The 13294-nt window shown below is 53.8% G+C and overlaps 1 protein-coding gene across 1 annotated transcript; it reads right to left on the reverse strand.

The window, feature by feature from the left end:
* Window positions 1-6: 6 nt before the first annotated feature.
* Window positions 7-10761, reverse strand: LOC141074162 (gastrula zinc finger protein XlCGF66.1-like). Its single transcript, XM_073561690.1, has 5 exons — window positions 10603-10761; window positions 1037-1186; window positions 728-907; window positions 521-644; window positions 7-437 (listed from the first exon to the last, which is right to left on the reverse strand). The coding sequence occupies exons 2-5, from the start codon at window positions 1112-1114 to the stop codon at window positions 316-318; spliced, it is 504 nt and encodes a 167-aa protein (XP_073417791.1). The 5' UTR covers window positions 1115-1186; window positions 10603-10761; the 3' UTR covers window positions 7-315.
* Window positions 10762-13294: the final 2533 nt, after the last annotated feature.

Genomic DNA, 13294 nt, shown 5'->3' on the forward strand with positions numbered 1-13294 from the left:
ATGCGGATCCTGCAGTACAAAAAACGTTACATGGTCCGTCCAGGCATCTCGGCGGACGCAAAAAAACTGACGGAGCCGCAAAAAGACGGATCCAACGGATGGCCATCCGTCAAGATCCGCTGGTAATGCAAATCAATGGGGAAAAAAACGGATCCGCCAAAAAAAATGGCAGATCCGTTTTTTTTGCAAAAACGGCGGATTTTGACTGATGGTCAAAAACGGAAGTGTGAAACAGGCCTTAAGTGTATTATACTGGTAGATAAAACAAGACTGAGCACAAGACCTTCACAGCTTCTACACAGCATAGGGGAGATCTCATGACACCTTCTCTCCATCTACCTGATGATCCTGAGGAACATTGGGATCTTCTTGTTTACAGTCCTGTGGAAGAAGAGGACGGGGACATCTCTCTGGTGTTGTCCTCTTACTGGATAGACCTGGAGGAAACACATACAGGGACTGAATTCATTCTTTACATACAGATAATTATAGGCCGTGTGTATTTAGTCCTGTCTAGTACCTGGTGACGTGAGGGGCTGGGGAACCTCCATCATGACATCATTGTACAGATCTTTGTGTCCTTCTAAATACTCCCACTCCTCCATGGAGAAATAGACGGTGACATCCTGACACCTTATAGGAACCTGACACACATAATGATACAGTCATCCCTCTGATCCCTCCATAGCGTTACTGTATAATGTCCCAGCATTCCCAGCGGTGTTACCTCTCCAGTCAGCAGCTCAATCATCTTGTAGGTGAGTTCTAGGATCTTCTGGTCATTGATGTCCTCATGTATCAGGGGGTGAGGTGGAGGTCCCGTGATTGGGCTCAGGGATCTTCCCCATCCCTCACACACAGGGGCCTGACAGCGCTCCCTAGAGGTCTTCTTCACTACTGTGTAATCCTGGTTATGGAGAGACACATTAATAAATCTCACTACAGACATATCCAGAGTCCTCACCTCTCCAGTTCTGTCCATCTGTTATTCCCATAGATAAGAATGATGGAATGTGACGTCATCAGAATCTCTCACCTCTCCAGTAAGCCGGAAGAGGATCTCTAGGGTGAGGTGTAATATCCTCTCCGCCATCTTGTCCCTGTCCCTATCCATCCTTGTAGGGTCACTCAGGAGAATTCTCTTATATAGAAGATCTCCACTGAGAGGATCCGATATTGTAGGGACCTGAATGGGGAGAAGGGGACGATGTAACATCATAAAGATCCCATGTAAGAAATCTCCGGAGCTGTTACCGGCTTCACAAGATCACTACATCCAATCATGGCCCTGTCCTGCCCCCGGTATAACACACAATCCAATTATAGTCACATACAGAGATTTATCCCAGGCTCAGCACTGATGGGGGGGGTTAATGCCCCCTGCCCCCAGCCAGTAATGGGGAATCTTCACATACCTCCACCCGCAGATCTGCACAATACAGATATGGTTGTGACTGAATCCTAGTAGGTGATAAAATCTGGTGACTTTCTCCATTAGGATTTGACTTTCTCATGTGGAGCCGGCTGTACCCTAATGTGCAGAGTCCCGGTGCTCCCCCAGGACTGAGTCCTGTCCCCTCTATCACACAGTCCCTGCTCCCCTATTACCACTCACCAGTGCAGACTTCTCCTCCAGCTCTTACATGTGAAGCTGGCTGTACCCTAATGTGCAGAGTCCCGGTGCTCCCCCAGGCCTGAATCCTGTCCCCCCTATATCACACAGTCCCTGCTCCCCCATTACTGCTCACCAGTGCAGACTTCTCCTCCAGCTCTTATGTGACACCCCAGAGTCTGGTTGTCACAGTGACATCGCCTCCCTCTAAGAGGTGAAGTCATGCTTGGAGGCAGAAAGGGACCCCCCATGCCAGGAATTAGATTTAATCACAATTTCCTCCTGCAGGTCAGAAAAGGGAGAAACCATATAAATTCTGGCCAGCAGAGGGGGTTGGTGAGTCAGCTAGAAATCAGCTGAGGGAGTTGTCATGGAAACGAAACACCTGTGAGTTGTGAGGAGAAATGATGACAGTTAAACGTGAGGACGGGAGGTAAAAAGATCTTTCTGGAAGATCCTGTCAGATGAAGACAGGCAGCTGATCTGTGAAGAGGGAAAGGACAAGAGCAGAGACTGAGAGACTCTAGGGAAGCTAAAATACTGCATATAGCAGACCCCTGAGTGAAGAACTAATAAAGAGAAAAGGGACATCAGAGTCCTAGACTGACAGGAGCTGTAAGTCATGATAGCCGAATCTGAAAGTACAGGGGATTGTAAATTCCTGTGCACATTCATCACCTGAGGGAACGGCAGCGGATAAGGAGCCGGGGCTGACGGTGAAGAGAACGGTACCGGTGGAATAGGCTCACGCTGACAGCCGTACAGGTTAGTGAAACCATCACGAATAGAGGGTCGCAGCATAGTTATATACAGCGGAGACCCACACACAAAGCACAGAAAGGAAGGTCCTAAATCCCCACCTGGCAAGGTGGATCCCCTGAATGCCTCCAGGCGAGCCGGACTCATTCCATCACCTGTATGTGGTATTCCGGACTACAACCAATTACCAGTAAAAGGTAAAGAAACTGCACCTCTCTGTGTCTTTCTCTCATTTATCTGCACCCCAACGTTTACAGCCATTTTTACTATTTATTTAACATCTTTGCCCTGGAACTACAGCCCTACCTGTGGAGGGCTACAACATCATAGCTGCGCCCAACATCCATCCCAGAGAAGCAACACCGCAGCGCTGGTCACCTCTGACCAGAATACCACAGGTGGCGTCACGTATTTCACCATCTAACAACTTTATCTGCATTTTTACCACATAAATACCACACAACTTTCCCCTATTTTATTACTGGACGCCTCTGGGCCACGGACCGGGTCGCCGCCGCCGTGACACCGTCCCCCATGGAAGTCGACGGGCCCGGTACCGAGTACCACCAGGCACCCGGCTGTACCTTAATGTGCAGAGTCCCGGTGCTCCCCCAGGACTGAGTCCTGTCCTCTCTATCACACAGTCCCTGCTCCCCCATTACCGCTCACCAGTGCAGACTTCTCCTCCAGCTCTTACATGTGGAGCCGGCTGTACCCTAATGTGCAGAGTCCCGGTGCTCCCCCAGGACTGAGTCCTGTCCCCTCTATCACACAGTCCCTGCTCCCCCATTACCGCTCACCAGTGCAGACTTCTCCTCCAGCTCTTACATGTGGGGCCGGCTGTACCCTAATGTGCAGAGTCCCGGTGCTCCCCCAGAACTGAGTCCTGTCCCCTCTATCACACAGTCCCTGCTCCCCCATTACCGCTCACCAGTGCAGACTTCTCCTCCAGCTCTTACATGTGGAGCCGGCTGTACCCTAATGTGCAGAGTCCCGATGCTCCCCCAGAACTGAGTCCTGTCCCCTTTATCACACAGTCCCTGCTCCCCCATTACCACTCACCAGTGCAGACTTCTCCTCCAGCTCTTACATGTGGAGCCGGCTGTCCCCTAATGTGCAGAGTCCCGGTGCCCCCCAGGACTGAGTCCTGTCCCCTCTATCACACAGTCCCTGCTCCCCCATTACCACTCACCAGTGCAGACTACTCCTCCAGCTCTTACATGTGGAGCCGGCTGTCCCCTAATGTGCAGATTCCCGGTGCCCCCCAGGACTGAGTCCTGTCCCCTCTATCACACAGTCCCTGCTCCCCATTACCGCTCACCAGTGCAGACTTCTCCTCCAGCTCTTACATGTGGAGCCGGCTGTACCCTAATGTGCAGAGTCCCGGTGCTCCCCAGGACTGAGTCCTGTCACCTCTATCACACAGTCCCTGCTCCCCCATTACCACTCACCAGTGCAGACTTCTCCTCCAGCTCTTACATGTGGAGTCGGCTGTACCCTAATGTGCAGAGTCCCGGTGCCCCCCAGGACTGAGTCCTGTCCCCTCTATCACACAGTCCCTGCTCCCCCATTACCACTCACCAGTGCAGACTTCTCCTCCAGCTCTTACATGTGGAGTCGGCTGTACCCTAATGTGCAGAGTCCCGGTGCCCCCCAGGACTGAGTCCTGTCCCCTCTATCACACAGTCCCTGCTCCCCCATTACCACTCACCAGTGCAGACTTCTCCTCCAGCTCTTACATGTGGAGTCGGCTGTCCCCTAATGTGCAGAGTCCCGGTGCTCCCCCAGGACTGAGTCCTGTCCCCTCTATCACACAGTCCCTGCTCCCCCATTACCGCTCACCAGTGCAGACTTCTCCTCCAGCTCTTACATGTGGAGCCAGCTGTACCCTAATGTGCAGAGTCCCGGTGCTCCCCCAGGACTGAGTCCTGTCTCCTCTATCACACAGTCCCTGTGTAGGGAAGGTGACCTGACGGACGGACGGACTAGTCAGAGTGAAGAAAGATAGGTTTGCACAGTGTAGGTAGGAGACAGTGATTACAGTGGGGAAACAACTAGGAAAGTGTAGTGGACGTGCAGTACCTTGGGATGACCATTAGATGGCAGGGTGGAGTGTGAGCAAAGGACTTTACAGCAGCTTAGGGCTTTAGAAACCGTTGGTCATGGGGGGCGTGGTGACAGTTAGTGACAGTTTCAAGGAACCGGGGAAGTTATAAATACTGAGGGAGGGTTCCAGAAAGTTCCAGTCCCCAGGGGGAGCCCAGGTGACAGGAGGACTTCGCCAGTCTGTGTGTCCTGAGGAGAATCCGACCAAGGGGACTGAGGAGAGGGAAACGTCAGGGGGTGGTCCTGACAGAAAGATACCGCAGAAGAGACGAGGCAGTGAGTGCCATATACCGTATTTGACACGACGACTGACCAGTGAAAGCGCTGTTGGTTATTGGGCCTAGGGCGGCCACAGTGGCGGACCTGGCAGGAGCGTCGAACAAGTGAAGGAGGGACAGTACGCATATGTACGTCCTTATTGTAAAAGTACGGTGTGTAAACGGCTCTGGAAACGGAGGGCCGATAAGTGAAGAAACGTGCGGTGTGCTGCGGAGGCCGTCAGGCGGACGGCAAGTAATGAAATAAACTTGGACCTGTTGCACCCAGAATCTGCCTCATCGTGTCTCTGTCATCATCTCTGCGCGGTACAAAAGTAGGACCACCCCCCCCCCCCAGCTCGGCACCCCACCACCGACACTACATTTGGCGTAGTCGGCAGGATAGACGCCGCTAATACATCATCTTCTGCGGCAGGCCTGCCTCAAAGAATGGAAAAGGACTTGGACTACTCTGTTTGGATTACAATTACCTGTGGATTACAAATGACCTACCTGTGGAATACAAATGGGAAGCGCTGTGGCGGATCTGTGTGGCCAGCAGAGGATCCGGGGCGGTACCAGGTACTGTGCAGTATGGCGGTGTTGCTTCAGCGCAGAGGAGAGGTCCGGGTGTTTGCAGTCGTGTTGAATGGACTGGGACCCCCTCCAACGTACCCCAAAAGGAAGCAGTATGTGCCTGGAAATCGACGCTTCCATATATTGGACCCTGACAGGATGGTGGAGAGGCCTGCCGACACCTCACCTCACAGAGGGAGTGGCACAGAAGAAAAACTTGGCTGCGGCTGTCTGATGCCATTCGAGTGCTGCCCAACGGACGGTATGAGACTCTGCAGGTGTCGGGGCATCGGCCGCCTAGAATGGCAGTGGCGGCAGGAGAACGAGCTGAGACAGAAGACGTCATCTTCGGGTCCATGGGCAAGAAGAGGAATCTGTGCGGAGCCCGTGCGGAACCAGAAGGAGCGGCCGCCATTGATACCGGCGGAGAGTCTCCCCGCGGAGCCCCTGAGTCTGGAAGCTAGGCCCGCTGAGCAGCGAGTTGGAGAGCGGAGGCTGCAGGATGAGCCGTGCGGTGGTGTGACGGAGGCCGTGGCGCCGGGGAAGGTGAGAGTTCCCCCGGCCCTGCCGGCGGCTTCACAAGCGGCCCCTATCATTTTGCCACAACACGCAGCCTCCAGTGTACCGGAAGGCCCGGCTGCGGAGGGCCCTATGCTATACGTGGAATTGAGCAAGGCCCTAGCTCCCGTTCCCGAGCCTTCCCGCCCGGAGTCACCAGGGCGGAGCTTATTTACAGAAGGCACGGTTGCGCTCCCTCGGCCGGTGTCAGCCTCATCACCCGAACCGGCCGTTACTCCGGCTTTGCTGGAAGTTATGGATGCGGCCTACCCTGCGGCCGCGGTAATGCCAGTATTGGAACCGGCTAGGGTCTGTTTAACGGGCCCTGTGGACCAGCCCTCCGGAATCACGGCTGCTCCCATCCGCTACCCGGCCCCAGCGGCTGCTGGGCCACAGATATCATCGACCGCCTCTGCCCCGCGCCCCTTCTCGGCAAGGTCCCGCCCACCGGACTCTGGGACTGGCGCGGTACCCTCCGTTTGGGTTGCGGAGGTGGTAAAACAAAAGAAGGTTCGAGAGCAGGAGGTATGGAGCCTGCTTCATTCAAAAGGGGAGGCTGGCATGGCGGTGGAAAGATCCCGGGGGCGGCTGGTGTACACTAATGTGGCCCGGGGGTATGGCTTCATACGTGATCAGACTGGCCAGAAGGTATACGTGAACGTAGCCTCCATACGCCACGGCCGTGCCCTGGAAATAGGGGACTATGTCTCTTATTATAAGGAATACTGCCCCCGCGGGTATTATGCGGTGGCGGTACTGGCAGTACCCGAGGAACGCGAACCCCCGTAAAGAGGACTGTATTGGACACGCCCTTCACCCCAGGAGTTTCACGGCTGTGGACCCCTTGCTACCGGCCATCAGGAGATGGCCTGGACTGTCAGAGTCTAGTTTTAAAGAAAAAATGTTTTATGTGATTAGGCTGTTTTTTTTAGAATGTTCCTCTTACAGGATGTTACTTACTGATTTGGAAACTTGACAGAACGGGGATACGAAGACAAGAGGGAGTGTCCATGTCCAAGGAAGGGGGAGGGAAAAGGAGTGCTGGCGATGTTTATTGTTAAACGTTGAGTTTTAAAGCAAAAGAAAAATGAAAAAAAAATTATAAAAAAAAATGGGTACTTGTGCTATTATAAAGTTGTTTATTGTATAATATGCCAAAGTAAAATGCAACAGGTCCGGGTAAGGGAAGGTCTGCGGGACCAAAGGAAAGTGTGAGATCCGGTAGGGATCTAAGAGTTGAGGTCTGGGAGACCGGGACGCCGACCATGACATGTAATTGAAAGAAGGAAAATGAATGGGAAGATGTGAGAAAGACAGCCGTCTTAGGTCAGGTCCCCGACACCACGGACACCCCTGAAGAAGGAAAGGCGGGCGCCGGCAATGATCTGGTAGGTGAGTGGCCTCGATCATGGCGTACCGGATAGTGAAAGGTAACAGTAGGGGAGAGTAGGGGAAAGATACACGCCGTAGAGAGAATACGGGTGTACCTTGCCCAATTTGAAAGACGTTGTCATGTGGCGTGCGCGCTGGTGAGTAGCAGTAGGCTGCTCAGAGCATAGTGCTCCCAGTGTGGTTCGGCCCCCGCAGATAGTGGGTTTGGCTCAACTTCTGGTCCGACAACAGAATGTAGGTGTAGATTCAGAACGACGAAGGCAGGGATGACGATTGTCGAGGACGACAATGGACAAAGGAAGGGGGAGTGTAGGGAAGGTGACCTGACGGACGGACGGACTAGTCAGAGTGAAGAAAGATAGGTTTGCACAGTGTAGGTAGGAGACAGTGATTACAGTGGGGAAACAACTAGGAAAGTGTAGTGGACGTGCAGTACCTTGGGATGACCATTAGATGGCAGGGTGGAGTGTGAGCAAAGGACTTTACAGCAGCTTAGGGCTTTAGAAACCGTTGGTCATGGGGGGCGTGGTGACAGTTAGTGACAGTTTCAAGGAACCGGGGAAGTTATAAATACTGAGAGAGGGTTCCAGAAAGTTCCAGTCCCCAGGGGGAGCCCAGGTGACAGGAGGACTTCGCCAGTCTGTGTGTCCTGAGGAGAATCCGACCAAGGGGACTGAGGAGAGGGAAACGTCAGGGGGTGGTCCTGACAGAAAGATACCGCAGAAGAGACGAGGCAGTGAGTGCCATATACCGTATTTGACACGACGACTGACCAGTGAAAGCGCTGTTGGTTATTGGGCCTAGGGCGGCCACAGTGGCGGACCTGGCAGGAGCGTCGAACAAGTGAAGGAGGGACAGTACGCATATGTACGTCCTTATTGTAAAAGTACGGTGTGTAAACGGCTCTGGAAAAGGAGGGCCGATAAGTGAAGAAACGTGCGGTGTGCTGCGGAGGCCGTCAGGCGGACGGCAAGTAATGAAATAAACTTGGATCTGTAGCACCCAGAATCTGCCTCATCGTGTCTCTGTCATCATCTCTGCGCGGTACAAAAGTAGGACCACCCCCCCCCCCAGCTCGGCACCCCACCACCGACACTACACCTGCTCCCCCATTAGCGCTCACCAGTGCAGACTTCTCCTCCAGCTCTTACATGTGGAGCCGGCTGTACCCTAATGTGCAGAGTCCCGGTGCTCCCCAGGACTGAGTCCTGTCACCTCTATCACACAGTCCCTGCTCCCCCATTACCACTCACCAGTGCAGACTTCTCCTCCAGCTCTTACATGTGGAGCCGGCTGTACCCTAATGTGCAGAGTCCCGGTGCCCCCCAGGACTGAGTCCTGTCCTCTCTATCACACAGTCCCTGCTCCCCCATTACCACTCACCAGTGCAGACTTCTCCTCCAGCTCTTACATGTGGAGCCGGCTGTACCCTAATGTGCAGAGTCCCGGTGCCCCCCCAGGACTGAGTCCTGTCCCCACCATCACACAGTCCCTGCTCCTCCATTACCACTCACCAGTGCAGACTTCTCCTCCAGCTCTTACATGTGGAGCCGGCTGTACCCTAATGTGCAGAGTCCCGATGCTCCCCCAGGACTGAGTCCTGTCCCCTCTATCACACAGTCCCTGCTCCCCCATTACCGCTCACCAGTGCAGACTTCTCCTCCAGCTCTTACATGTGGAGCCGGCTGTACCCTAATGTGCAGAGTCCTGGTGCCCCCCAGGACTGAGTCCTGTCCCCTCTATCACACAGTCCCTGCTCCCCCATTACCGCTCACCAGTGCAGACTTCTCCTCCAGCTCTTACATGTGGAGCCGGCTGTACCCTAATGTGCAGAGTCCCGGTGCCCCCCCAGGACTGAGTCCTGTCCCCACTATCACACAGTCCCTGCTCCTCCATTACCACTCACCAGTGCAGACTTCTCCTCCAGCTCTTACATGTGGAGCCGGCTGTACCCTAATGTGCAGAGTCCTGGTGCCCCCCAGGACTGAGTCCTGTCCCCTCTATCACACAGTCCCTGCTCCCCCATTACCGCTCACCAGTGCAGACTTCTCCTCCAGCTCTTACATGTGGAGCCGGCTGTACCCTAATATGCAGAGCCCCGGTGCTCCCCCAGGACTGAGTCCTGTCCCCTCTATCACACAGTCTCTGCTCCCCCATTACCGCTCACCAGTGCAGACTTCTCCTCCAGCTCTTACATGTGGAGCCGGCTGTACCCTAATGTGCAGAGTCCCGGTGCTCCCCCAGGACTGAGTCCTGTCCCCTCTATCACACAGTCCCTGCTCCCCCATTACCGCTCACCAGTGCAGACTTCTCCTCCAGCTCTTACATGTGGAGCCGGCTGTACCCTAATGTGCAGAGTCCCGATGCTCCCCCAGGACTGAGTCCTGTCCCCTCTATCACACAGTCCCTGCTCCCCCATTACCGCTCACCAGTGCAGACTTCTCCTCCAGCTCTTACATGTGGAGCCGGCTGTACCCTAATGTGCAGAGTCCCGATGCTCCCCCAGGACTGAGTCCTGTCCCCTCTATCACACAGTCCCTGCTCCCCCATTACTGCTCACCAGTGCAGACTTCTCCTCCAGCTCTTACATGTGGAGCCGGCTGTACCCTAATGTGCAGAGTCCCGATGCTCCCCCAGGACTGAGTCCTGTCCCCTCTATCACACAGTCCCTGCTCCCCCATTACTGCTCACCAGTGCAGACTTCTCCTCCAGCTCTTACATGTGGAGCCGGCTGTACCCTAATGTGCAGAGTCCCGGTGCCCCCCAGGACTGAGTCCTGTCCCCTCTATCACACAGTCCCTGCTCCCCCATTACCGCTCACCAGTGCAGACTTCTCCTCCAGCTCTTACATGTGGAGCCAGCTGTACCCTAATGTGCAGAGTCCCGGTGCCCCCCAGGACTGAGTCCTGTCCCCTCTATCACACAGTCCCTGCTCCCCCATTACCGCTCACCAGTGCAGACTTCTCCTCCAGCTCTTACATGTGGAGCCGGCTGTACCCTAATGTGCAGAGTCCCGGTGCCCCCCAGGACTGAGTCCTGTCCCCTCTATCACACAGTCCCTGCTCCCCCATTACCACTCACCAGTGCAGACTTCTCCTCCAGCTCTTACATGTGGAGCCGGCTGTCCCCTAATGTGCAGAGTCCCGGTGCCCCCCCAGGACTGAGTCCTGTCCCCTCTATCACACAGTCCCTGCTCCCCCATTACCACTCACCAGTGCAGACTTCTCCTCCAGCTCTTACATGTGGGGCCGGCTGTCCCCTAATGTGCAGAGTCCCAGTGCCCCCCAGGACTGAGTCCTGTCCCCTCTATCACACAGTCCCTGCTCCCCCATTACCGCTCACCAGTGCAGACTTCTCCTCCAGCTCTTACATGTCGCCGCCTCCTACACAGAAATTACCCTTCACTTCCTACAAGCGCCCATCCTGCTCCTCCCCCATGTGACTGATCACATAACGGTGACGTCATCACAGGTCCTGGCTGCAGACCTCCAGTATAGAGAGGGAGAATCTCTGCTCATTTCTGGGTAAATGTTTCTTCCTCTCTAGCTCCCCCTCCCGGCCACAGACTTTTCCCACGTGTTTCTGCCCTGGCAGGAGGAGATGTTGGAGGGGACATGAGGGCAGTGAGGGGCATTCAGCAGACCCCGAGACTGCAGGGCAGAGACCCCAATCCCGGACTGTCCGCTGTATCTGGGACGGTTGGGACCTCTGGGATTATTTGTGTTCCTCATTCACAGTTGGAGCTAGTGATGGGAAGTTCGGCTCTTTTTGGTGATTCGGCTCCGCGCACCATAAAGAGACGGCTCTTTTGGCTCTTTTTTAATATTAATCCGTTTTCCACAGTCATCGTTCTAGGTCTTTGCTTGTAAAGTGAGGGCCTCATTATACACCTGTATAAGGATCTAGTGACGCAGTGTAGACTGTTATTCAGCATTGCTGTCTCCTCAGATTGTCAGCTCTTGTGATCAGGCCCCTGCTCCTTGCTCCGGTCTCTCCTGTACAGTGAGGCCTCATTATACACCTGTATAAGGATCTAGTGACGCAGTGTAGACTGTTATTCAGCATTGCTGTCTCCTCAGATTGTCAGCTCTTGTGATCAGGCCCCTGCTCCTCGCTCCGGTCTCTCCTGTACAGTGAGGCCTCATTATACCCCTGTATAAGGATCTAGTGACGCAGTGTAGACTGTTATTCAGCATTGCTGTCTCCTCAGATTGTCAGCTCTTGTGATCAGGCCCCTGCTCCTCGCTCCGGTCTCTCCTGTACAGTGAGGCCTCATTATACACCTGTATAAGGATCTAGTGACGCAGTGTAGACTGTTATTCAGCATTGCTGTTTCCTCAGATTGTCAGCTCTTGTGATCAGGCCCCTGCTCCTCGCTCCGGTCTCTCCTGTACAGTGAGGCCTCATTATACACCTGTATAAGGATCTAGTGACGCAGTGTAGACTGTTATTCAGCATTGCTGTTTCCTCAGATTGTCAGCTCTTGTGATCAGGCCTCTGCTCCTCGCTCCGGTCTCTCCTGTACAGTGAGGCCTCATTATACACCTGTATAAGGATCTAGTGACGCAGTGTAGACTGTTATTCAGCATTGCTGTCTCCTCAGATTGTCAGCTCTTGTGATCAGGCCCCTGCTCCTCGCTCCGGTCTCTCCTGTACAGTGAGGCGTCATTATACACCTGTATAAGGATCTAGTGATGCAGTGTAGACTGTTATTCAGCAATGCTGTGTCCTCAGATTGTCAGCTCTTGTGATCAGGCCTCTGCTCCTCGCTCCGGTCTCTCCTGTACAGTGAGGCCTCATTATATCCTGTATAAGGATCTAGTGATGCAGTGTAGACTGTTATTCAGCATTGTTGTCTCCTCAGATTGTCAGCTCTTGTGATCAGGCCCCTGCTCCTCGCTCCGGTCTCTCCTGTACAGTGAGGCCTCATTATATCCTGTATAAGGATCTAGTGACGCAGTGTAGACTGTTATTCAGCATTGCTGTCTCCTCAGATTGTCAGCTCTTGTGATCAGGCCCCTGCTCCTCGCTCCGGTCTCTCCTGTACAGTGAGGCGTCATTATACACCTGTATAAGGATCTAGTGATGCAGTGTAGACTGTTATTCAGCAATGCTGTGTCCTCAGATTGTCAGCTCTTGTGATCAGGCCTCTGCTCCTCGCTCCGGTCTCTCCTGTACAGTGAGGCCTCATTATATCCTGTATAAGGATCTAGTGATGCAGTGTAGACTGTTATTCAGCATTGTTGTCTCCTCAGATTGTCAGCTCTTGTGATCAGGCCCCTGCTCCTCGCTCCGGTCTCTCCTGTACAGTGAGGCCTCATTATACCCTGTATAAGGATCTAGTGACGCAGTGTAGACTGTTATTCAGCATTGCTGTTTCCTCAGATTGTCAGCTCTTGTGATCAGGCCCCTGCTCCTCGCTCCAGTCTCTCCTGTACAGTGAGGCCTCATTATACACCTGTATAAGGATCTAGTGACGCAGTGTAGACTGTTATTCAGCATTGCTGCTTCCTCAGATTGTCAGCTCTTGTGATCAGGCCCCTGCTCCTCGCTCCAGTCTCTCCTGTACAGTGAGGCCTCATTATACACCTGTATAAGGATCTAGTGACGCAGTGTAGACTGTTATTCAGCATTGCTGTTTCCTCAGATTGTCAGCTCTTGTGATCAGTCCCCGGCTCCTCGCTCCGGTCTCTCCTGTACACTGAGGCCTCATTATACCCCTGTATAAGGATCTAGTGACGCAGTGTAGACTGTTATTCAGCATTGCTGTCTCCTCAGATTGTCAGCTCTTGTTATCAGGCTCCGGTTCCTCGCTCCGGTCTCTCCTGTACAGTGAGGCCTCATTATACACCTGTATAAGGATCTAGTGACGCAGTGTAGACTGTTATTCAGCATTGCTGTCTCCTCAGATTGTCAGCTCTTGTGATCAGGCCCCTGCTCCTCGCTCCGGTCTCTCCTGTACAGTGAGGCCTCATTATACCCCTGTATAAGGATCTAGTGACGCAGTGTAGACTGTTATGCAGCATTGCTGTCT

The sequence above is a fragment of the Dendrobates tinctorius genome, unplaced genomic scaffold (genome assembly GCF_039654945.1).
Source record: "Dendrobates tinctorius isolate UK_male_01 unplaced genomic scaffold, ASM3965494v1 ptg000014l, whole genome shotgun sequence".
NCBI classification, from domain to species: Eukaryota; Metazoa; Chordata; class Amphibia; order Anura; family Dendrobatidae; genus Dendrobates; species Dendrobates tinctorius.

Excerpts from the sequence above, each read along its gene's own strand:
- LOC141074162 (XM_073561690.1), bottom strand. The coding sequence starts at position 1,114 with ATGGATAGGGACAGGGACAAGATGGCGGAGAGGATATTACACCTCACC. Across the intron at positions 645-727 it reads TTGAGCTGCTGACTGGAGAG|GTTCCTATAAGGTGTCAGGA; the intron begins GTAACACCGCTG and ends TATGTGTGTCAG. Across the intron at positions 438-520 it reads CCAGCCCCTCACGTCACCAG|GTCTATCCAGTAAGAGGACA; the intron begins GTACTAGACAGG and ends TGTTTCCTCCAG.